This window comes from Cyprinodon tularosa, unplaced genomic scaffold (genome assembly GCF_016077235.1).
Source record: "Cyprinodon tularosa strain WSP-4 unplaced genomic scaffold, ASM1607723v1 ctg181, whole genome shotgun sequence".
In the NCBI taxonomy this organism is placed as follows: Eukaryota; Metazoa; Chordata; class Actinopteri; order Cyprinodontiformes; family Cyprinodontidae; genus Cyprinodon; species Cyprinodon tularosa.
The window spans coordinates 816,082-840,547 of record NW_024038614.1 but is presented as its reverse complement, the minus strand read 5'-3'; the positions used below and the strand labels follow the sequence as shown (position 1 = coordinate 840,547).

Sequence of the window (24,466 nt, the reverse complement as noted above, 5' to 3'; positions counted from 1 at the left end):
TTTATTCCTTACTTTTTCAAAACTGGCTGATTTATTCCATACTTATTAATAATAACACAATGTAACAAGTGCAACAACACAGAGGAGGAAAAATAAGGGTTTGAAGAGAATCTGTCCTGTTTACCCAAAAACACTGAGAGCAACAAGAATGAAGGCAGGAGGCTGGAAACTTTTCAGATGATGAAATCCTCCATCCATAACCTCTTTATTAGATTTATTTAAGTTTTGTTTATTTCTAATGTAGCTTTAGTGTTGTGATTGCCAAAGCATTAAAAGTAAAGCATACAACTGTTCACGTAGGACTTCTGTTCACTTCAAACTATTTTATTAACCAGTCTAAAATTTAATTTTAGAGCAAAATATGACCATGTAAGTATTTATTATGTCTCTACCGGCACAGTAAATATCAGTGGAAAAATTACCCATTTTCTGTGAATAAGATAGTTTTTTAAAGAATGCTTTAAAAGTTATTTAGTATAATTTAACCTCTTGATGTCCATTGTTACAAATATGAAACTAACCCTTTGTATACATATATAGCCAAGATAGCATGTGCATGCCCACAGAGCCAGTTATTACACACTCAGTGTGGACATTTGCCCAGCTTTTGGTTCCATTACACCATCGGTTCTTAATGGCTACCATTCACCTTATTTTTTTTAAATAAACATAAAGTAGGTCTTTATAAGTTGGTATACACATATATATATACACACACACACACACACACACACACACACACACACACACACACACACACACACACACACACACACACACACACACACACACACACACACACACACACACATATATATATAAATATATATTTTGTGTTTTCTGTAATGTTCAGGAAATGTTCAGTCAGGCTTCTGCATCTGCTGACAGGTATGTTTGTTTAGTGAAGGAACACTGAGGAAGTCTGGGACAGTTTGTTTTCTAGAATTTGTTTTAAACAAAAATTCAAAACCAATATTTTATTTTACTAAATTATAATTTAGTTAATTATATTTAGGATTACTTTTTTTGTTTTCTGTTATTTGAATTACTAGTGTGAATTTCTCATTTTCTTTAATGGGAGGGTATGTAAACTTTCATGCACAGTTGTATATATATTTTGCCATCAAGGAGTTAAGGCAAAGACTACTGTGGAGTAAAAAATGTTGAGGTATGTCTGTTCTTAGCCTCACAGGCTCCAAACGAAGGTCATGAGAGAATAAGTTACAGTACACAGCCTCCTTCATGGCATGAAGGGGAGGACTGTTGTTTTGAGAATCTGGCCATTGAAAGATATACAAATATATAAAGATGTATTAACCTAACAGGGAATTTCCCTGATGAACTCAAGGTGTTTTGCCTCAATGTTCAAGTGTGAGAAAGTTCTTTATGCAGAGGGTGGGTTGGTTCCCCTGGGGGGAGTGTGTGTGTGTTGGGAAATTGTATGATATAAATGTAAGTGCTGAGGATGCACCAGTCAGAGCCCTATCTCTCCGTCTGAGGATGTTAAATAAATCTGAACCTTATTTCTTGCAGGAAATGCTGCTGTCTCATCTTCCCAACTCCACACTACATTTTAACTTTGTACTCAAGTATAACGTAAAACCTGTACTTTTTTACTTTCACGTAAATAAAGGAGTTTTTTCTTTTATCAGAATTTTTTTTTTTAAACACAGTTATCCGTACTTCAGTAAAGAATTGAATACTTTTGATGAATCAAGACATAGTCAGGAAGTGATCTTAGGGAAGGCTTAAAGAGCTCTGAGCAAATTGCTTCTTACCTTTAAAAAGAGGGAAAACCCTCAAGCATCTGAATAGCTTCACTGGTCTGTTTTTTAAAGCCACAGAGATGTTCAGTTTTCAATTCCTAATGTCTCATTTGCATCATGGGGGGAGAAACACTTAAACTTCTGTAGCAAATTTGTAAACTCTGCTGCTGTTTTTTTCCTGAATTAATCACCATCAATTATCTTTCAAGGTCTTTTTTTTTTAACCATTTTTTTCACAAAGCAAATATAATTTATCTTTATTTAGATTGTTTGATGGTTAACATATTTTTTTATGATGGCAATATGCTTAATCTGAGAATACTGCATAAGGACAGATAATGCTGCCAGCTGAAACAATCCACCTTCCATTCATTTTCCATGTGAAAATACTTATTTTATTTGCTAAATCAAGGGATTCATTTTAAACTATCTGCTCATGCAGGTTATAGATGCTTGTTAAGAAGCAATGCAATTGATACCAGCTACCCAATTTTGGACAAAAACATACAAAAAGAAAACTGCAGGTAAAAGACATTAACTTAAGAATGCATGATTAGAAAAAAAAAATCAGGCTAGACTAATGCATTTCAGAGATTTAGTTAAGTTGCCATTTTGCACAGCACACCACAGATATATGAACGCATAACATGATCTTCTGATGTAAAATCCACAATAAAAACCCCAAATAGTCTTACTGTCACATTATCTTTATTTCAAAACCAAACCGGTTCAGAACAGAGGCACTCAAATCACCCATGTCCCACAGGTAAATAAAACATAGAGGTGAAAGAAGATAAAGAAAATAAAATGGAATCAACTTAATGCTGAAGAAGATAGCTCCCCTTTCATTTTTATTTCTGAAACAAATAGCCACACATGTGTATTTATACAAATGAGTCTGAAGAGAGTGGAACAATAGAATGGAGAAATATGTTGTTTTAATAGCTTTTAAGGAAAAACAACTAATGATATATTGAACAAAAATATTGACCGAAAAGTAAGAAGTTACTTGAAAAACCTCGCATATATTTATTTAAAAAAAGAGAAGTAGAACTGTGGTACTCACAGAAAACTGGGTACCAGAGGATTAGGAAGGAAAAAAAGGAAGCATAGGGGCCAATTCCCTTTAAAAGACAGTGAGAGATCGATAAGATCTAGAACAAACTGAATAAGTTAACATCTGTCTGCTAATTTTTCTTTTCAAATCATCCTACTCAGTAGCATGTTTCATTTGATCTGAGTATGTTGCTTTTATTGACTGTACAGTATTATTTCTTCTGTTGTAAACGTTTGGCTTGCTGCTGAAAACATTTGAAATTACTTAAAGTCAGACACAAAAAAAATCTTTCTAATCTATTTTTGGTTTAAAATGGCTTATTTCCTCATCATTGCATAATTCAATACTGATCCGTTAATTTTTTCTTTAATTACTTACCATTTAGGTATGTTTTTGCCATAATTTCAACCTTTAAAATTAAGAATATCTATTTCATTTCTCTCATACTCAGTTCACAACAAAGTAAAACAAATGACTTTAGTTATTTATATCTTTTGAAATGGGTTGAACTTGTGGTTTCTTTGTTGGTCATCTTGATTACGTATTACCCAGCAAACAACACTCCACAGTAACAAACAGGACAGTGTGGTGTAGAAACAAGCAGCCAACCCTAAAATGTGTGAAACAACAAAAGATAAAAGCTCCCCTAAGAGAAATAATGAGTCAACCCTAAAATAAGACAAATAAAAGCAAAGACAGGATGGTGCCTGATATGTTGTCCTGTGAAGACATTAGAATGCTAAGCTCCATCTTTCAGTTGCTCCAATTTCATATCACTGATCACAAAAACGCGCACATTCACACCACTTTTACACGCAGACATGCAAATACATCACAGTTTCTTAAAAGTATAGTTGCTTTGGCAAATTAAATCTTATCTAAAAACATCCTCCTCTTAGCGGACTGGTGGCCTGATTCATCACCAGCCGCTTAGTTATGAAGGTAGTACAACCAGTTGCATGTCCCTTTTCAGGTAGCTTATGCAAAGTTCAGAAAGTGGAGGTAGGAAGCCAAACAGAGGAGTTGGATTTGATATAAATACTTCAACGATTTAGGCTTATTAACACTAGTGTTGGGGAATATTATGATGCAAACCAGGATAATTGCTCTGATAAAAAATGAAAAATAAAAAATGCTGTAACTGACTGTTTTCACTTTAGTCTATACTGTTGTTTTCTTTCCCTCCTCTTGCTTTTCCTCATCACAGTTCAAATCTTTATCGGCCCAAATATCATCCTCAGACCCCTGTGTCTTGCTCCTCTTCCTCTCCCTCTTCCCCCTCCTCCTCCTGCTGAGGCAAGAGCCTGTATTGCTCATTGCCCACCAGCAGAAAGGAAGTCCTGGGAGGAACCCCATCTTCTTCACAGGAGACCGGATGAGAGTTGGAGTCCAGCTGATCGTTGGAGTTGCATTTGGTATACAGTTCGCGGTGCACCTCCGGGCCAGGGCCCTCCTGAGGAGGAACGTCAAGGGCGGTGCGGCTTTTAAGCATGGAATGGATGTAGCCGACAGGCACGGGGAGGCTGGCGAACACTATGAGCATGACAATCATAGCCAGGGCCCAGCTTGGGTACTCAAGAGTCATCTCTGAAGCCTGAAAAGACAAACAGGAGAGCAGAGGGTGAACAAGGTGGCACTGAGGCTAAAAACCAAGCTAAAGAAGCCTGTGAGCCTCTACATTTAGTTAACACTGACTTGATTGCTGGTACAAATGCATCTTCATAAAAAAAAACGTTGATGCATTAGTAACAAAATGAAAAATTGAAAAACCCTCTTTTTAAAATAAATTTATTATAAGAAGACTGATACACTATAAGCTTTTATTCCTATTATTATTCGCTAACCATTGCTTTCAACTGAGGCAAACAAAAAATAAAACCTTTCAGTTTCTTAATAGCTTAGAAAATTTTAACTAATAAAAAAATTATAATTTGAATGGAAATGTTAGATGATCAAAAACTCATGAGGACATAATTTAAAGGATGCTGGTTGTTCACAGAGGGCTGTATCCAACTATATTAATAGAAAGTTGAGTAGAAGGAAAACTTTAGGTGAGATTAAGGAAAACAGACAAGCTGGATGCTGCTATAAATGCAACCAAGGCTTCAATTAGACCTCAGTAGTGCCACAGACTGAAATCCTCTATGCAAGACCCAATACTGACATTACAGTTAATAAACTTAGTGTTTCGGAGGTCATTATATTATAATGTGTTTACTAAATCTAGATAATATTAAATTATATAAATATAAAAACAATATTCTAAATAATTCACGTGGTTGAAGTGGAGAAAAAAAATGTAGTGAAAAGGGGAGACAAATTAACAACAATTTTTTTACATTTTAAACCAAAGCTGACATAAAGTCTAGTTTGCAATATTTAAAACATAAAATATTAGTTTAGCTTTAAACTTATAAGTCAGATTAAAACAAGTGAATCTTACTGCTGTTTGATTCCAGGCAGTGTATGTGGGTCGCTTGAAAACCATTCGCAGTAAACTGGCAGCAAGAAGACCAATCATGGCCAGCAAACACACATATTTCCAGAGATATTTGTAAACCACTGGAGGGCGCCACTTGAGCATGATTTCAATATCATCCAGGAAACTGTAGAGATGAGAAACATTCAACAAGGCAGGTATTTTAGTTAAAAAAAGAGAAGAAATGACCATGAAACAAGTTAGTAAAAAATGTTAGAAATAGTGATGATATCTTACCGATCTGTGCCATAAACCCATGCCACACTGATTGTTTCGAAAATTACAACGATGACGAGTGGAAGAGTTGCAGAATAGTCGTCAAACATTGTCACAAAATAATTTCCGGATCGTTGGGTGAACAATAATCCGATGATGAACCCCAAAACGCAGCTGAACACTGAAAAAACAGGCAGAAACACAGCAAGATGTTTATAATAAAAATAACTCTGAGCAACCAAAAAAAAACAACAACAACCTTTTTCATTTATATATTGTTTTTTTTCAATATAAATCCAATAAAAGTCTTGAGGCAAGACTTAAAGAATAACTAATTGCTTGCTCCACCCCCCAAAATCCAAAACAAATATTTATCTTTCTTAAAATGATAAGCTATGATGTAAAATCCCCAAAAGATACGTTGAAGTAGTTAATAGGTTGTAGTTTAATAAAAACAAGGAAATCTTCAGCTGGACCTTATACATATTGCTGGAAAGGGGGCTCAGTTCATCCTGAAGCATCTGTGCTGACAGTTTCAAATATTGTCAAAGAATTTACAAGCCAAAATCACTGTATGAATTCTGCTAAAGAAACTGCCGGCTACTGCATGCTCTAAAGTATTGCATTCTCTAAAGTATTGTGTGCTCTAGTACCTGTGAGGAGGGTTCGATGGCGCCCCAAGAGCTTAAAGTTGTCCATGAGAGGCGTGAGGATTCCCTGCATGGTCCCAAACATGGTGCTCAGGCCCAGGTTGAGGAGCATCAGGAAAAACAGCGTGGACCAGAAGGGGCTGGCCGGGAAGAGCGCCATCACCTCAGTGAATGCTATGAATGCCAGGCCGGTCCCTTCCACGCCCTAACAAACACAAAGAAGAAGACTGAATAGAACTTAGATAATACAAATTATACTGCAGATTCCTCCTGATTCTCTGTTTGACTTAATAGATTTTTAGACATCATAAACTGAGATAACGTCCTCTTATATAGTTTCTTTCTATAACAGCATATCATAAAATGTTTGTATAAGTGAAAAAAGCCTCCTGCAAGAAACATTTCTGTAGCTCATATTTGTCACTTTTCAACTATGCCTCGCCTCTTCACCTTAATTACTTTATCTCTCCTATATTATCAGATCAACATCAGGCCAACATTTTAAAACTGTATGGTGCATTAAGAGGAAAATAATGGTGATACGTTTGTCTTAGGAAATCCAAAAGACATGCAGCAGAGCATAACAGTGAGAAGATTAAATGCAAAGACATCACCATCCCATATGTTCAACAGGATTTTCTCCAAATACAAAATCCCAGTACATTTTAAACCAAACAAGACCCTCAGATAGAGGCTAGTGCATCCTAAGGACAAACCTCCCAGACCAAATATGAGCAGAGTGGTGTATGCAGTTCAATGCAGTGAGGAATGCTCTGATCTTTATATTGAAGAAACCAAACAACCTCTCCACAGACGCATGGCCCAACACAGAAAAGCGACGTCCTCCAGACAAGACTCGGCGGTAAATCTACACTTTATGGACAAAGGACATTCTTTTGGGGACCAGAATGTCCATTTTGGACATAGAAGACAGGTGGTTTAAGAGGGGTGTAAAGTAAGCCTTCTATGCTGAGAAAGATAAAACAACCTTAAATGAAGGGGGTGGACTATGGTTTCAGCTTTCAAAAACCTACAATGCAACAATAGAGTCAATTCCTTCCTGCTATCATAGCAACTCCCAACCACAAAGAGCATCTCGCCTGGTCAGCCAGGCCAACCATTCCCCCTAGCGACCCCAATTTCAGAGACATAGACAGGTATCAGGTATTGCAGGCTAACAAAGGGCAGACCCGGTCTTCCGGTTCAATTTGCATGTTTCCTAAGCCAAAACAAGACTTTGTTTTTGGTCCACTCTATAAAGCCTCGAACTCCTATTTCTGACATTTCGAATTGAAAAAGCTTCCTGGATGGGAAGCAAAACGTCTTCAAACTTGGAAAGAAGATTTTTTAAGAAAAACTTGATCTGTTCATTCTAAAAAATGCTTTTCATGGTAAAATTAAAGTGAGAAATCTGACGTTAAATAAATAAATAAATACAGAGAGTGATCATTAAAGTCTTTTCTTCTTCATCATAAATAAGCTTTACCTTGTTCATTTCCTCCTCCAAATTGCAGTCAGTGATGTTATTAAACATGGAGCCGTACTCAGTGTACCACTGTCTGTATTCAGGAACAGACACAGAGCTTGAATCTGTAACATTGAAGGAAGGCCACCCCTGCTGCCTGGGTTCATTGGAATACATCATATTTAACACACCAAGGTTTCTGAAAAGAGATTAGACACAAAAATTATTAGGTTTGTGTTTTTTTAATTAAAACATTAGGCCTTTAGCTTTTAGCCACAAACACACAAGTATAGTAGGTATACATACTCAGCAATGCATTGCAGGGCAATGGTCTTGGCTCGGAAACCCAGCACCACGAAAACCACGAGTGAGGCCAGCACAGATGTCATAAAGTTGATACACGAGACCATCAGGGCGTCCCTGTGGCAGTTGTTGTTGACCGGATTGTAGGAGGAATAGGCGATAACAGAGCCATATCCCAGACCCAATGCGAAGAACACCTGTGTAGCTGCCTGTCGCCACACCTGTACGTTGCCCCAAATTTCCAGCTAAAATACATGAGAAGACAAGATCTTACTGAGCTGCAGATTTTAACAAACAACAAACTGCCTTCTTATTTTTCTTAAAATGCTTATTTTGTTTTGGCATTAACGTAAACATTTTTTTAGCAAAACATCCTTGGCTTGCTTACTTTAGGATAAAACATGTATGTGATTCCATCCATGGCTCCATCCAACAGCATCCCCCTAATGAGGAAAATGAAGAGCACCACATAGGGAAAAACTGAAGAAAAGTACATCACCTAAAACCCGAAGAGACAGAGAATCATTTATATACAATAATATTTTTTCTTCAAAGCAGCAACATTTGAAGCATTTGTCCAAGTAAAATGTATGACCGTAAAAAACATCCACATTTTTTTCAGCTGGAAATAAAATAACATTACCGTACTTATAATGCTCATGTGCAAACTGAGGAGCGTACATAACCTTTCTGAACCTATAATGCAGCTTAAGTACATTAATTACCTAATTATTACCTAACTTAAATTTAATTTCCACAGTTGATCAGAGCTCATCAATCCAATGATTTAGCAGATAACTTAAGACGGAGGTCTTCAACAGGGGGTCCGCGACCCTTAGGGGGTCCTCAGAGGTACTGCATGGGGGTCGCAAAAGTTTTGGTTGATTAGACTTTTTTTATATTCCCCCCTGGAATTTTTTTTCCATTAATTGAAATGTCTTAAATACACATGAACATGAATTCAACACACTGTAATAAACAGATAAACGGAGGCAGAAGATATCTTTCAGTCATCAATGCACACAGAAGCTCTTTCAAGCTGGGCACCGTTTCATTCACAACACCTGTCCCATCAACAAGGAATCAGAATCAGACTTTAATAATCCCAGGGGGAAATTACTATCGTTACATGACACTATATGAAATAGACTGACTATAGGACCAGTTTGATATTACACAATTTCATGCAATATATATATAAATCGCTCAATCTGGCCATCAGTTTGGGGGTCCTTGGCCTGGAAAACCTTGAAGACCCCTGACTTAAGATATTAAAGGTATAGTGGAGGATCTTTTTTTTCCCGGGTGGATCATATACATAAGTGGTCCTTCTAATTGTCAATCATTCTGGTGATATGTTTACAAAAGCCGTCCTATGTGCTCGCCACCATTTTCACTTACGTGAGTCTGACATAGTGGAAAAATTGCCAAACTCTTTAAAAGTAAGCTTGCCTGAGAGATGCAAACAGCAACTTTTAAGCAGAGCGTGTACGAGGAGAAATGGGCTCGTGCACGCTCTCACACGCGTTTAATAGGAGTTCCCTCTCATGTGGTACAGGGTTGTGCAGGTGATTTTTTCTTTTTTAAGTGGAGGGGGCGGGTCTTTTAAAAAAAATTGTGAAAATCCTCCATTATACCTTTAAAATCTGATATTATTTAGATTCAAATAATATATTTTCTGTGGCTTCTCAGAGCCAGATGATCATCAGCCCTAACAAGGAAAATAGGTCCCTCATAGTTTATAGTCCTTTTAAAATAGACTAGGAGATTATTAAAGCATTGATGGAATTGAGATTCTCTTACCCTTGCAGAGGACTTGATGCCCTTGATCATAGCCAGCGATACGATGGCCCAAGCAGCCAACAAGCAGCCTGTCATGATGGGGTTAAACTCTCCAGACTCCTCTATAGAGTTGGTGATGTTCAGCGCTTTCCTGAACCAGAAATAGGGTGTTGGGGAGCTACTTGCACACTCCTTCACTGTTTATTGAAGACAGACAACAGAGTATAGCTCAGCCAAGTGCTTCCCTGACATGTCAGATCAAACAACTCCATTATGCCAGTACCTGTGTCATTGGTGGCTACATCAATAGGACACTGTTCCCACGGCAAAGGATACTGGAAGGAATTTCCCAAGTAAAAAAGGCTCCATGCAATGATGACATTGTAGTAAAGAGCCACATAAAAACAAACCTAAGAAAGAAAAAAAAAAAAGCTTCAATCATGACTGTTTTGCTGTGAGCTTGAATATGATTAACACTGTGGGATGGTTTTCCACTCAAGTTGCCAAATTATTGGTAACATTTTTGAAAAAAAAAATGTATATATTTTTCTTTAGATCTTGGCTATTGATTCATTATTTCAAGATTAATGTGACAATTTCCATAGGCTGCTTTTTTCGGCTGATTGCATCATTTAAGTTTAAGAGGAATCACAATATAAGAAATGAACAAATGTTTTGTACAAATAAAAAAAATTTAGAAAATAGACATTTTTAAACTGGATGTTTGTGAATGTTGGTTCCAGCAAATGGTTGCAGACAGAATTTATTTTGTGTGAATCCCTCAAGATACCTAAAAAACTACAGTTTGCATACGTAAAGAAATATTGCTAGGAAAGGATAAGCTTAAGACTTGGCCTTCAGTTTAAGATATAAATAATAAATAATTTATTAGATTTGTAGGTCTTTGTTTTTTTATACCAGCCTTGCCAAAAGAATAAACTATTGGAATGTCATTTTATGTCTCAAACAATATCTATGTTTTTCTTCATTTATGATATCAACTACTAAAGAGACTGTGTTGGCTGTTGCAGATTTCAGTCTGCCTCATGTCAGGTACTCTGTATGTTGAAATCTGATATCCCAAAACTGTTGATGTAAAAAAGAAAAAGTAAAGACACAGAGGATGACTGATTAATTATCACATTTAACAATGCTTAAAACTAAGCAGGCAGGAGAAACAAAGTTTTATCTTAGTTTTAAACCTTTAAAATTGACCAACCCTGAACTGAAATATGTCCAAGTATGAACAGATAAAGACAGAGAGTGAATATATTAGCATTATCCAAGTAATTTATTTACAGGAATGTAGCTGTTACTGCCTAACAACATGATGAAAAAGGTCAGGCCATGGCATGCACTTATATAGCGCTTTTTCAATTCAGGAAACTGGACCAAAGTACTTTACAATGTACTGAGCCATTCACACACTCTGATGGTGGCAAGCTACACTTTGTAGCCACAGCTGCCCTGGGGCACATTGACAGAAAAAAGGCTGCCATACACAGGCGTCACCGGGTCACCAGAGCTAGGGAATGCAGGTGAAGTGTCTTGGCCACAGTGGTGAGATTACAATGAAAATAAAAAAAACATAACCAAAAATATCCCAAATTAAATATTTAGTTTTCTAAAAAGAAACTTTTAAATATCCATGTATGATGTAGCTTGTTTCTATTTAAAAAAAAGGAGAGGGATAAAAAGTAATTTGATTAAGATGCATTATTATTACTGTTCTAATCAGTCTGTACTCCAAGCAGTAGGAGTAATACAACTGATTATTGTAATATAAATACATAGAAATAAAATAAATAAAAAACACTTACTGGTTGGAGTAAATTCTGAGGTTATGTTTACATTTAAATCAAAGACTAAAGCAAAAAGATTGCGTTTATGTTACTGAGGGAACGAGGAAAACAGCAGTAACAAGTAACAAGCAGCAACAGGTAGGGGGTGGGAGCACTATGCTACTGTATGCACAAAACAATCATTCAAACAATTGCTCTCACATCTTATTGAAGTACATGTAGTACAGCAATATATTTTGTAGTCAATTAATGGGTCATTTACAATTTTCAACATCTTACCAAGTGTACAATAAGTGCTATTTTTGGGGATTCCCTCCTCTCCCGCATTAGCATACAAAAAATTTTGTTTTCCTCATCCGTAGTTTGATGTTGCAACCCCTTACCCAGCTGCCATAAAAGCAGAACCTGGCCTGCTTAAAAATATGCAAACCTATTAGGATACTTTTACGCAGAGTTAAATCCAACTGATTGTACTCCAAATTTAGGAAAATAAAACCACAGAATTTCAAAGGCGAACATTTATTTCTCAGTTCTGCTGTTAAAGCTGTCTTTCATGGTGAAGACAAATAACCTGAAAATTAGATAAAAAAAGAATTTCCTTTATAGAAAACAATAATGATACATGTCTATTATGATGTTGTGTGTACTAATCTTTATGGGTTTTGAGGTTACCTTGTCTGCAAAGATAACCGTCATGCAACAGAGTAATGGCAAAAAGCCACAGCGACATGATCTGCTCTCAAGTTACAGCATGAAATGAAGTCACCACCATCTCTAAGTATACACACTCTGCAGTGACTGATCAAAAGAAAGTTCGTTTACAGAAAGTGGGAATAAAGAAATACCACAGGCTAAGCAGCGGAAAACAGACGAATGATTATTCAAACACACCCAGAATTCTAAAGCCAGAAATATAATTATCACAAGTTAGTAATCCTAAAACCTTGTGCAAACAACAAATGCAGTAAGTAGGGTTTTCTGCTTCCACATGGCTTTTACATGCCTTTACTCAAAAGAGCGACTCTCACCACACAGCTGGAGTAGCCAATCCCCACCAGCTTCGGGGAGATGTGCTTCCATACACCAATGCTTCCCTGTCGAATGCTTTGGCCAGCAGCCAGCTCCATAAAAAACAGAGGGACTCCCACAATCAGTAAAAGAAAAACATACAAGAGCATGAAGGCCCCTGGAGGAATTAAAAGGAGAAAGATTAACAAAAACATAAGCAATTGACTATTTCCTTTTAATTTAACAAGTTTAATATACGTTGAGGTTTGCTGTGTTTATCCTGCAAGATTAAGCTATTTAAAGGCACTTACCTCCTCCATTTTGGTGGCAAAGGTATGGAAACCTCCAGACATTCCCTAAGCCCACACTAAAGCCGACCTGAGCCAAAACATACTGGATCTTAGAATCCCAGGCAGGCCGATCTCCATCATCTGGCTCTGTTGTATCAGGATTGGCTGCAAGCTGCACTTCAGCCTGGCCATCTCCCAGCCAGTTTCTCTCCTCACTGGAATCCAGTGCAGCCTTCTCCATCTTGCCAAAAACAAAGGAAGCAGGGTGATAAATCAAAGGGATACCAGTCCAGTTTTTCTAAACTATAGCACCCTCCAGTAGAGTGTCCAGATACAGGTGCTATAAAGGCTCTGCTACATGCTGCAATTTTTATGGAATTTAGTTTTTGAATTCGATATCGCTTGAGAAAAAGGAAAAAAAAAAGATTTAAAAAGAAATTTTACAAAATGTTCAATTTAAACAACAAAAAATGTATTATATAAGATAAACAACGGATAGTAAACAGAGGAAGAGGCAATGCATTTTTCTCACTTGACCCAAAGGTATGACTGCTGAGGGGCTAATGAATCAGAAAACACATGCACGTATTGTTGGATGCAATATGAGAAAAACACACGCTAGATAATGTCTAAAAACTCTTTCAATCGTTTATTATGAATTTCAGAAGCATGATCTTTCATTAGAATTTTGAAAAGAATCCACCTTTTAATTTCAGTAAAAGTTACCCAAATCTATTTGAAATGGTATGACAAAACACCCGCTAACATAAGCTCACTGCCTTTGATAGCAGGTTTACCTTGAGAACAGACCGCAAAATGCTAAAAGAATTGCCCAAAACCCAAAAGTTGAATCCATGGGATCAAGAGCAGCACCTATCGTATTGGCATAATCTTTCATTATGCCAATATGATGAGAAGGAACCACTGAACGTAAAGTTTCATACAATGGGTTTAAGTAGAAACCATTTGCTCAGATTTTTCCCCAAACAATTTACTCCAGAGATTAATTCAACAAGGATAACAACATTTTTGTTCTGTTTTGTATAGAAAACACCAGTTTATCTCTAAGCTTTCCTTTAAGGAAGATATATTAATTCAAGTGAGACAGAAATATGTTTAGAAGTCAGGAAATGACGACAGAAAATAGCTTCCTGTCTATAAACTGTCATATTTACATTCAGAGCAAGAGTTCACGAGCTGGAAAACAATCCCAGTTTACCTAAACTACGAACAGGGAAGTGGATTGTGATTAAATTAAAAGGGAACAGCCAAAAAAGGGGCTGCATAGCAACCATTAGAAACTATCTGCATGCATACCTGTTGACATAGAGTTAGACGCTAGGTTCGAAAAAATCGCTTTAAGTCCTAATATGATGTGCATAAATGTGTAGTTAATAAGAACTATTAATTTTTAGCAGCAAGGACTCAAAACATGGGGGATTATAGCCTAGTGCTCATAGCAGGTAAAGCTGCAGGTTTCCTGTTGCAAATCCAACAGAGTGCCACTTTAATACCTCTGAGTCACTTAGCAACCCTCCCAGGCCCTGCACAGTGGCAGCCCACTGCTCTCTAAGGAATGGGTTAAATACAGGGGACACATTTCATAGTGGTCCAACAACAAATTAAGATGATTATTAAAGCATTTTATGCCAATTGCAAAGCATGGTGGAGGACCTACAGTATGATACTGTGAGCTTTCATAGTTTTAAAGTGTTCTCTAAAACTAGGAATCTCGAACCTCTGAAAGTTTTGGTCAATTTGCCTCCAAATAATATTGATGTCAGGAAATCTTGACATTTTTTAGTAAAGATCTAAAAGAAGATGCTGAAATGAATCAGATCGCTCCACTGTAAATAAATACATCATCAGCCGATGTTCCAACTAGCCCAGGCCTGATCAACCTGGTAAATTTAGCTCTAGATAACGGTGATGGCTGTTCGTGTCAAAGTCCACGACCCCAAACATACTGCTTATGTTTGACTTACGTGGGAAGCATGCCAGGAAAAGGTTTGAACCCTCCAAAAACAACATTGGAGTTTGTCAGTGAACCTATAGACAAGGACTTTCTGAAACTTTGCGTTCCTGGGACAGCTAAGTTCAAGGTACAGCTGCTAGGGGCAGAAAAGAATACAAAAGCTGTAGGGAAAACGGTTATAGGCAATATTAACACAAGCTGGTAGAAATGCTTTCTTTTTTTTTTTTTTTTTACTTTATTACAAGCCTTGGTCATAAAGATGGATAATAACCTTCTCTGTATATAACAAAATCTAACATCCGATTATATTTGATCAGTTTGCTAAGTGCTAGCTGGAACTCATTAGATTATGTGCTATTGTTAACATTTAAGAACTTAAAGTTTTAATATCTCATTTAACTAAACCAAACACTGTTTAAAGTGGTACGGCAAAACACATAATATCATAAGCATGCTGCACGTCATAGCAGGTTCACCTTAAGAGCAGACCGCAAAATGATAAAAGAAGTGTCCAAAACCCAATAACTGCATCCATGGGACCCAGAGCAGCACGTATCGCATTTGCACAGTCTTTCATTATGCCAATATGATAAGAAGGAACCACTGAAGTTAAAGTTTCATACAAAGGGTTTGAGTAGGAAACATTTGCTCTCTGGAAAAAACAAAACACAAAACTAAACAAAAGACCAATTTGAAGTTTGTCAGAGGGAAGACCTGGACTTCTGCACTAATGTTCTCCAGACAGGTAAGTATAAACTGACCAGAAAACAGAAAATATTTAGTATAAACCTAACTAGGGGGGCAAATAAAGATTATTTTGCTAATCAAATAATCTGTCTTTTTTTTTTAAATAATCAATTAATAATCGGATAGGATTAAAGATTTTTTTACAGAATAAAACAGGTAACACAAAAGTTTTCTGGATAGATCATATTGACAGACAAGAATATTTTTTATGCAATAAATATATATATATATTTTAAGTTTGGTAAATTATTGCTCTTACAGAGTCACTCCGTCAGCTAGAGGCATGCTCTACACTCTCTATACTCCATTTAACGATTAATCAGTTACTAAATTAGTTGACGATTATTTCAATAACTGACTAATCACGATTAATGTGATTAATTGTTTCAGCTTTAAACCAAACATAAGATTTCAGAAAAAAAATCCTCACAACAATGTTTCAACATCAAGCTGAAAGTGTCATAAATAGAGCTTGATTTGATCCCACGACCTTTTCTGCTCATCACCATGAATTTGACTGTGAGAGAGATCATTTATACATATTAAAGCTGAACCATAATTAAACTCTACAAAATTATAATGAACATAAACACACCAGCAAGTCAACCAATGATTGATCAAACACTAAAAATTGAATATTTAGACTGAGAGAAGATCTCACAATTTCTTGATTTCGCTGTGATGCTGAAAGTGAGGCAAGTTTTACCCCGACCGATATCAGAAAAGCAAATGGCAACAAAAAGCGGTTTTCATTTAAGTTATTTAAACTAAAGAGGATGGGATGAGCAATTAGAGAGTAGTTAGTAGCCCTTTTTCAACAGTGAAAGACATTTTTTTGGTCAGTTCTTGAATTTGTTAAAATAAAAAACAGATACATCTGTGTTTTTAAATCATATCCTTTGTCAGGATAAAACTGATAATATGAATAAAATAAAAAAAGATAATTCCTATTAAAGAAGTTCTAGTTTGTCTTTCCTTTTTCTAAACTGTAACAACAATTTCTTTGTTGCAGCCAAAGCCTATGCTGACGTTAACGATCCAATCTAAAACTTACTGTGAGATTTGATTATATTATTGTGAAAGTAAGATTTGTGTCAGTGTAGACGCTATGGTTGAAATCAAGCTACCTTTCTCCTCGATAAATTTATGAACAAACACAACTTTAAAAAGTATAAATTGTAGGCTGAGGAAAAAAAATGAAAAAAACAAATGTAATACATAAAATTTAAGCTACAGACAGGTTAAAACCTCAAAGTCAACTTCAATGCTTCATGAATTTAAATAACGCCGTGAGCAGCTCATTTATAAGCAGCTAAATCTCACTGCTAAACATCTGCAGCTCCAGTCAGCTCAGATGAGCCGGCCGGGTCCAAAATAGATTGACATGATTGGAGCCGGCTTCAGAGTTTCAGAGGGTTAAAGACGTTGGTTTAGTCAGTATCACAGAGTCAGAATGGAAAATTACAAGAGGCATATGACCCAGAAAGACTGTTGAAGACACACAGCCAGATAGGGCAGGTGTATTCAGAAATAAATACACACAGGCAGAGCTGAGAGTGACTGTGATAAAAATATGCATATACAAGTAGAGAAGGGGAGCCAAGGCTGAGAGCAGCCACTGAGTGACTGGGAGCGGGAGGGAAAAAATCTGTAGGGAGGTGTTGGCTTTGCATTGGTTGGTACTGTGGGTGGTGCTGAAGTTCATGACAAGTCCGTGCAGACGTTGAAAACTGGAGGAAAAAAAACAGTGTTTCATTCAATCATGTAAGAACTTGAAACTCTTATTGCTGGGATCTAAGCATATAGGTTCACATGTTTAACAGATTTCAATAACGAAAGTAATTTTTTCTTAAAATAAGTGTATTTGTTCTTGAACTGAGGAGGTCAGTAAGACACATTGCCAATGGAAAAAGACAACATACATGTACAATAAGAAAAAAACAATTGCATTGTCTTATTTTAAGAGTGCATTATCTAATCTTATTTTAAGAGTACAAAATACTCATTCCATTGGCAAATCATAGTATTTACCTGCTTAAATTAAGGGTAAATGCACTTAATTTGTTAAAATTAGGAATGTTGTCTTATTTCTAGCAGGATCCTTTGTGGTAGACCTAATTATTTCTTTATGTATTACAGTTATAGATGGATAAATCACCATCCAGGGTTTCAGAGAATGTATTGGAATAAGTACTGGGATGTTTCTTCTACACTTATGTGTTGGTCTATATCATCAAGGATAAACATTTCTATTCAGATGACAAAAATAATTCACACTGATTGATATTTGAAAAATTTAATTTAGCAACTGGAGTGAGGTGTTGATAAAGGTCAAAAAAGTTATGTTTGTTATTATATTAACAATGTATTATTTTATTTGTTCCAGTTTGATGCAAATGAATGTAGAAGGCAAATTAACCCCAGTGTAGGTCCCTCTACATATATATATATATATATATATATATATATATATATATATATATATATATACACACACATATATATATATATATATATACACACACATATATATATATATATATACACACATATATATATACACACATATATATACACACATATATATATATATATACACACACATATATATATATATATATATACACACACATATATATATATATATACACACACATATATATATATATATATATATATATATATATACACACATATATATATACACACACATATATATATACACACACATATATATATACACACACATATATATACACACACATACACTATATTGCCAAAAGTATTTGCTCACCCATCCAAATTATTGGAATCAGGTGTTCCAATCACTTCCATGGCCACAGGTGTATAAATTCAAGCACCTAGGCATGCAGACTGTTTTTACAAACATTTGTGAAAGAATGGGTCGCTCTCAGGAGCTCAGTGAATTCCAGCGTGGAACTGTGATAGGATGCCACCTGTGCAACAAATCCAGTCGTGAAATTTCCTCGCTCCTAAATATTCCACAGTCAACTGTCAGCTGTATTATAAGAAAATGGAAGTGTTTGGGAACGACAGCAACTCAGCCACGAAGAGGTAGGCCACGTAAACTGACGGAGCGGGGTCAGCGGATGCTGACGCGCATAGTGCGAAGAGGTCGCCAACTTTCTGCAGAGTCAATCACTACAGACCTCCAAACTTCATGTGGCCTTCAGATTAGCTCAAGAACAGTGCGCAGAGAGCTTCATGGAATGGGTTTCCATGGTCGAGCAGCTGCATCCAAGCCATACATCACCAAGTGCAATGCAAAGCGTCGGATGCGGTGGTGTAAAGCACGCCGCCACTGGACTCTAGAGCAGTGGAGACGCGTTCTCTGGAGTGACGAATCGCGCTTCTCCATCTGGCAATCTGATGGACGGGTCTGGGTTTGGCGGTTGCCAGGAGAACGGTACTTGTCTGACTGCATTGTGCCAAGTGTAAAGTTTGGTGGAGGGGGGATTATGGTGTGGGGTTGTTTTTCAGGAGCTGGGCTTGGCCCCTTAGTTCCAGTGAAAGGAACTCTGAATGCTTCAGCATACCAAGACATTTTGGACAATTCCATGCTCCCAACTTTGTGGGAACAGTTTGGAGCTGGCCCCTTCCTCTTCCAACATGACTGTGCACCAGTGCACAAAGCAAGGTCCATAAAGACATGGATGACAGAGTCTGGTGTGGATGAACTTGACTGGCCTGCACAGAGTCCTGACCTCAACCCGATAGAACACCTTTGGGATGAATTAGAGCGGAGACTGAGAGCCAGGCCTTCTCGTCCAACATCAGTGTGCGACCTCACAAATGCGCTTCTGGAAGAATGGTCAAAAATTCCCATAAACACACTCCTAAACCTTGTGGACAGCCTTCCCAGAAGAGTTGAAGCTGTTCTGGCTGCAAAGGGTGGACCGACGTCATATTGAACCCTATGGATTAGGAACGGGATGTCACTTAAGCTCATATGTGAGTCAAGGCAGGTGAGCAAATACTTTTGGCAATATAGTGTATATATATACATATATATATATATATATATATATATATATATATATACTGCAAAAAATCTAAGTCGGCCCATTTTTCTATCAGTGAGTACAGTTTTTCTTGAGTTAAGCAGGCAAGAACACTTTTCCAATGGAATAAGACAATTTACATTAAAAATAAGAAAAGAAACAAAAGGAGTCTCTTATTTTACATGCATATCTAAAAAAAAAAAGTATTATTAGGGTAAAATTATTAATTCTCTTGAAAGATCATCTTATTCATCTACTTAAGTGAGGGTCAATACACTTGTTTTAAAACATAATTACACAATTTTAATTTGAAAGTTTACATACCCTCCCATCAAAGAAAATTATAAATTCACATTAAACAAACAGCACAAAACTGAAAAATTGTAATAAATATTAACTAAATGATAATTAGTGAAATAAGGTATGATTTCAAATTTTTGTATTTAAAAAAATTTTTTCTGACAAATCAAAGAACGTTGCTGAAGAACAGCTGACCAACATACCTATCATTAGATGCAGAAGTCTGACTGAACATTTCCTGAAATTTAATAAAAAAAAATAATAATAATTCAACTTTATTGATCTCACATTGGAGAAATTTACCTCTGCATTTAACCCACCCCTTTGGGGAGCAGTGGGCTGCCATCTTGGGGGTTAAGGGTCTTGCTCAGAAACCCAGAGTGGCAGACTGTCTGAGTTTAGAGGTTTTCCTGCTTTAGCACAGCTGATTATAATGATTGCAGTAGACCAAAAGCCTGTTAATCAGCTTTCAATTAAAAACAGCTGTGTTGGAGCAAGGAAACCTCTAAAACCTGCAGGACAGGGGGCCTCGAGGATCGAGGTTGGGGATGCCTGCACACGACTCCCCCCACAATTACAGGAAACACCTGATTTCATATGTATTTATTCTATATACACATATGTATATAGAATAAATACAGCATATTTATTATACTGACAGATGATTTTTGTCTTTATAGACAAAAATCATCTGTCAGTATTAAAGATAAGATGTTTAATTAAATGTTTAATTGGAACTAACAAACATGTTTTAATACTTAAAAATTATTTTCAATTTTTTTTATTACTTAAGTAGGTTATGTCTGTGTCATCTATTTTATAAAGGTTTCTACCTTTCCCCCCCATGTAACCTTTTCAAATGCACTCTTTGGTTTCAAAACTGAAGAGTCAAAAAGTGCAATTCTAAACTCACAGACCTAGACAGAAATGCAAATAGAAACCCCCTCAAAAACAACTACAGTATATATTATTGTTCTTTTTCTACTAAGCTAACCCAAAATTACACTTTTTCCCCAAGAGTCTGCTTCCCAAAGCACACTGGTCACACCCCCTCAGAATGGCACAGCCTTTGACAGAGTGCTGGTGTATTTATGTTTCTGGTCAACCAGGAGCGTTCTGAGGGTGTAGGTGGAACAGCCAACCCCAAGCTAATCCAACGTGGAGCAAAAGTTGTAAAAGCTGGTGTTTTCAGGATGATTATGAAAAGCAGCAGGACATCATGACAAGAAGAGGATGTTTATGTACAGTAGAGCTCTGTCCCCATGCCCCATGCTACTCTCAATTTACACAGCAAACATACACATTACAGAGAACAAAGTCTCCCTGGGGAACATATATACACATGTACTTTAAGTTGAAAACATCTGATTCAGAGCTTGTGTCTCCTTGAGGTTTATATCAGATCAAGATATGCCAGATCTGTTTTGTTTTTATGGGGAAAGTAGCCCGCAGCATGGATATATCCAAGTCTTCTATAAGCCTATAAACCAGTTTACATACCCGTCCAAAGACTTTCTAAGTCTTGAACTTGTACATGTTTCACCATGTTAAACATGTCAAACCTCAATGTAATCTTGGGAGGATTTTACGTGACGGATAAACACATACGACTTTTCCCACAGGTTGAATTCTTGTGGTATTTGTGCATTCACCAACACATGCTAATCTATCTCCAGTTTAAAATGCTCGAGGCCAACCCAAAGCACGTCGGCCAGTCACGTTGCAGTATTACGATTCAAGACGGGACATACAGCTGGGATAAAAACAGGAGAGGCCAAGCCTAAAACAAACCAAAATAAAGATGGCAGCACAGAGGATTTTAGAATCCAGGATCTTATCTTTGAAAGGGGATCAGCAAGAGCGTAAAAGCATAGTTTGTTGTGATTTTCATTGACTCTCCTGATGTTTAATTCGTTATTGTGATTGGCCCAAAACAAGCTTTAGTAGGTGAGCACTAGGTGTTGCTTACGTCCAATCGGCTCGAAAGGTTCTGCTGAAAAGCCTTCCATGTTTTTGGAACAGATTCGATGTGAGCAGTTCAAGATTGATAATGTGTAGAACCAAACCTGAGGGCTACACAAAGTCAATCTGGCCTACCAGGTTACAGCAACAGACATTTTCCATTGAATTCAATAAAAAAAAACTTTATTAGCCCTCAAGAAGGGGAATCAAAAGAGACACATAGAGTATAAGTAAAATAAATACAGAATAACATACATAAATCATTGGAAAGTGCAATATGTAATAACCAGGCTGAAATAGGCAATGAAGTAAGTCCTTTTTTAGCAAATTTCTTGTGGCAACGTGTATAAATATGTCTGTGGGGGGTGGGCATAGGTGTGTGTGTGTCTGTATGTATATGCATCTATATATACGAATAATAAGGAGCAATGCTATTTGTTTAAGAGCTGGAAAGCCCTGGGCACTGAGAGATCTCAGTGTCTTGAAAGCTTTGAAGCCGACAACCCCAAGACTCTTCGCTTAAATGACGAAGAGTCTTGTATGATGAAGTTTGCAAACCTGTATGTATGTGTTCATAGCTGACATGTGGAGTCCTAATGGGGGATCCAGGGTTAGGTTAGGTGTAGGGTTAGGGTTAGGGGTTAGTTGGTTTGTGCTATCTAACTTTAGCACAGATAGCAATAGCTTTCGCAGCTTAGAAGAAGATTTTTTCCCTGTATAACTCTCAAATCATTTTTCTCATCAATAATGTCCATTTTTCTGTCCCTGCTGATATCATGTGATGTGGTTTTTACATGGTTGAAATAAAACTCCAAACAGGATTATCTAAACAGCTCTCTCTCAGTTATGCTTTTTTTTGTCCTTCCTATTTAGAAAGATGTACAGAGAACCACTAATAACAGTCCTGTCAACATATTTTGCAACCACAGTTGTGAATCTCCACAACTCCTTCAAATATCTTGCTCTTGATAATTTAGGAGGCCATCTGCGTCTTTTTGGGTTAGCTGCTGTGATGTACTTCCATCATAAGATAATTGGTTGCTCTCTGAATTGTGCTCCATGAAATGTTCAAATTAAATTTTTGTGTTCCTTAGATTTTGTTAGGGATGTTTTGATGCAAATTTTTCATTTCTATACGATACCGAAAAAAACAGCTTGAAGTATTGACCAAGGCAATACAAATTATATTACTTATTTTGTAATTTGCAATGTTAGAAAAGTCTTGATCAAGTGAACCTAAACAGGGAACAATAGTGAACAACAATGGGTATTAGAACAACTACCTGACTTGGAAAGTGAGGAAATGTCTTTCCACAGTTCACTAAAAGCAAACTTTACAGTCCTGCTTATAAGAACATCACCTTAATCACCAGAGTTTATGCATTAATCCTACTTAAGTCAGGCGCCATGAGATCAACTGACAAATCTAAAATGTCAACAAAAATTAAACAAATAAAGAATTTATTGTTTTTTCTTGAACATAAAATCATTACAGCACACAAAATCCTGTCCAATGCTGATATCAGTTACTGATTAATCTATTCTATAGGTGAGGAGGAAAATCTAGCATGTAAATATTATATAATAATGGAGAAGTTAAAATTACGCAATCTTTGGTTTACTCTTTACTCAAAAAAGGCAATTTTCGTATTAAATCAAAAGAATGATATAAATCAGACTGTATATGAATATTGTGTACACATAAGACCCTCAGTCCCTGAAGACTTAATAACGCAGCTGTCAATCACAAGTGCTATTTCACAATATGCTTCCCACCTAGTTTAGAGTGACGCTCATGGAAAAAATACCCTCACCTACTGCACATAAATAAAATTAAACGGTTATCATTCTATTGTTATTCTATTTTCCAAATCTAAAAGTGAAGTGGGGCGCAGGTCTGATTCAAAATGTGAAATATTAAGTTTCTGTGCAGATTTCAGCCCAAATTTCAAGTTCTTTATTTAAAATCAAAGTGTAGGAAGTTAGTAGTTATTTGGTCACATGCATCAGATGTAGCAGAGAACCCCTGAGCAGACAGTGCAGTTTATTGGTAGAAATGTGTTTAAGCTTCTCAGTAAGTTGTAAAAAGACAGCTTTAACATGAAGCCTGAGCTTGATTTCCTGTATTTGACTTGGCTGCAGCTGTGGACAGCTGCTTTTTTAACATGCTGCAGCACATTTTCAGCAGAGGGATTGCTGTTTGCATAAAATGCTCAAAACAACTGGAGAGAAGACAACCACAGACTTACAGATCTGAATTTAAAAAAAGTAAATAAACAAGAAATTAAATAAGGAATAATAATTGTGCTGTGAGAAAAGATAGTTTAGAAAGATGTGAGGAAGGATTTAGGACTGTGAAGCAGCGTTCTTAAGGAGAGAGGGCAAAACAACGGTGTGTTGTGGACATACCATGTGAGAGCAGGGTCCCCCAGAGGAGTAGAGTTTCCAGGAGTCCTGCTGCTACTGTTGACTGCTCTGCTCTTCTCCTCACACGGCCTCCTCCTTTTTCTTATTCTTTTCAGTCTTTAACAGAGGAACACATATGACAGGACTTATCTTTAGTCTTTTTTTTGTGGAGAAATTGAGGGAACTTTTGTGAGCTGCAACAAGACTATCGGCTCAGCTGTAGCGCAGGAGTTGCT

At 36.7% G+C, this 24,466-nt stretch overlaps 1 protein-coding gene across 1 annotated transcript; it reads right to left on the bottom strand.

The window, feature by feature from the left end:
- Positions 1 to 2,455: 2,455 nt before the first annotated feature.
- On the bottom strand, positions 2,456 to 24,446 carry slc6a16a (solute carrier family 6 member 16a). The gene is made up of 12 exons (XM_038282274.1): positions 24,234 to 24,446; positions 12,840 to 13,059; positions 12,549 to 12,706; positions 10,002 to 10,128; positions 9,740 to 9,915; positions 8,325 to 8,435; positions 7,940 to 8,181; positions 7,655 to 7,832; positions 6,172 to 6,373; positions 5,540 to 5,699; positions 5,267 to 5,429; positions 2,456 to 4,417 (listed from the first exon to the last, which is right to left on the bottom strand). The coding sequence occupies exons 1-12, from the start codon at positions 24,234 to 24,236 to the stop codon at positions 4,061 to 4,063; spliced, it is 2,097 nt and encodes a 698-aa protein (XP_038138202.1). The 5' UTR covers positions 24,237 to 24,446; the 3' UTR covers positions 2,456 to 4,060.
- Positions 24,447 to 24,466: the final 20 nt, after the last annotated feature.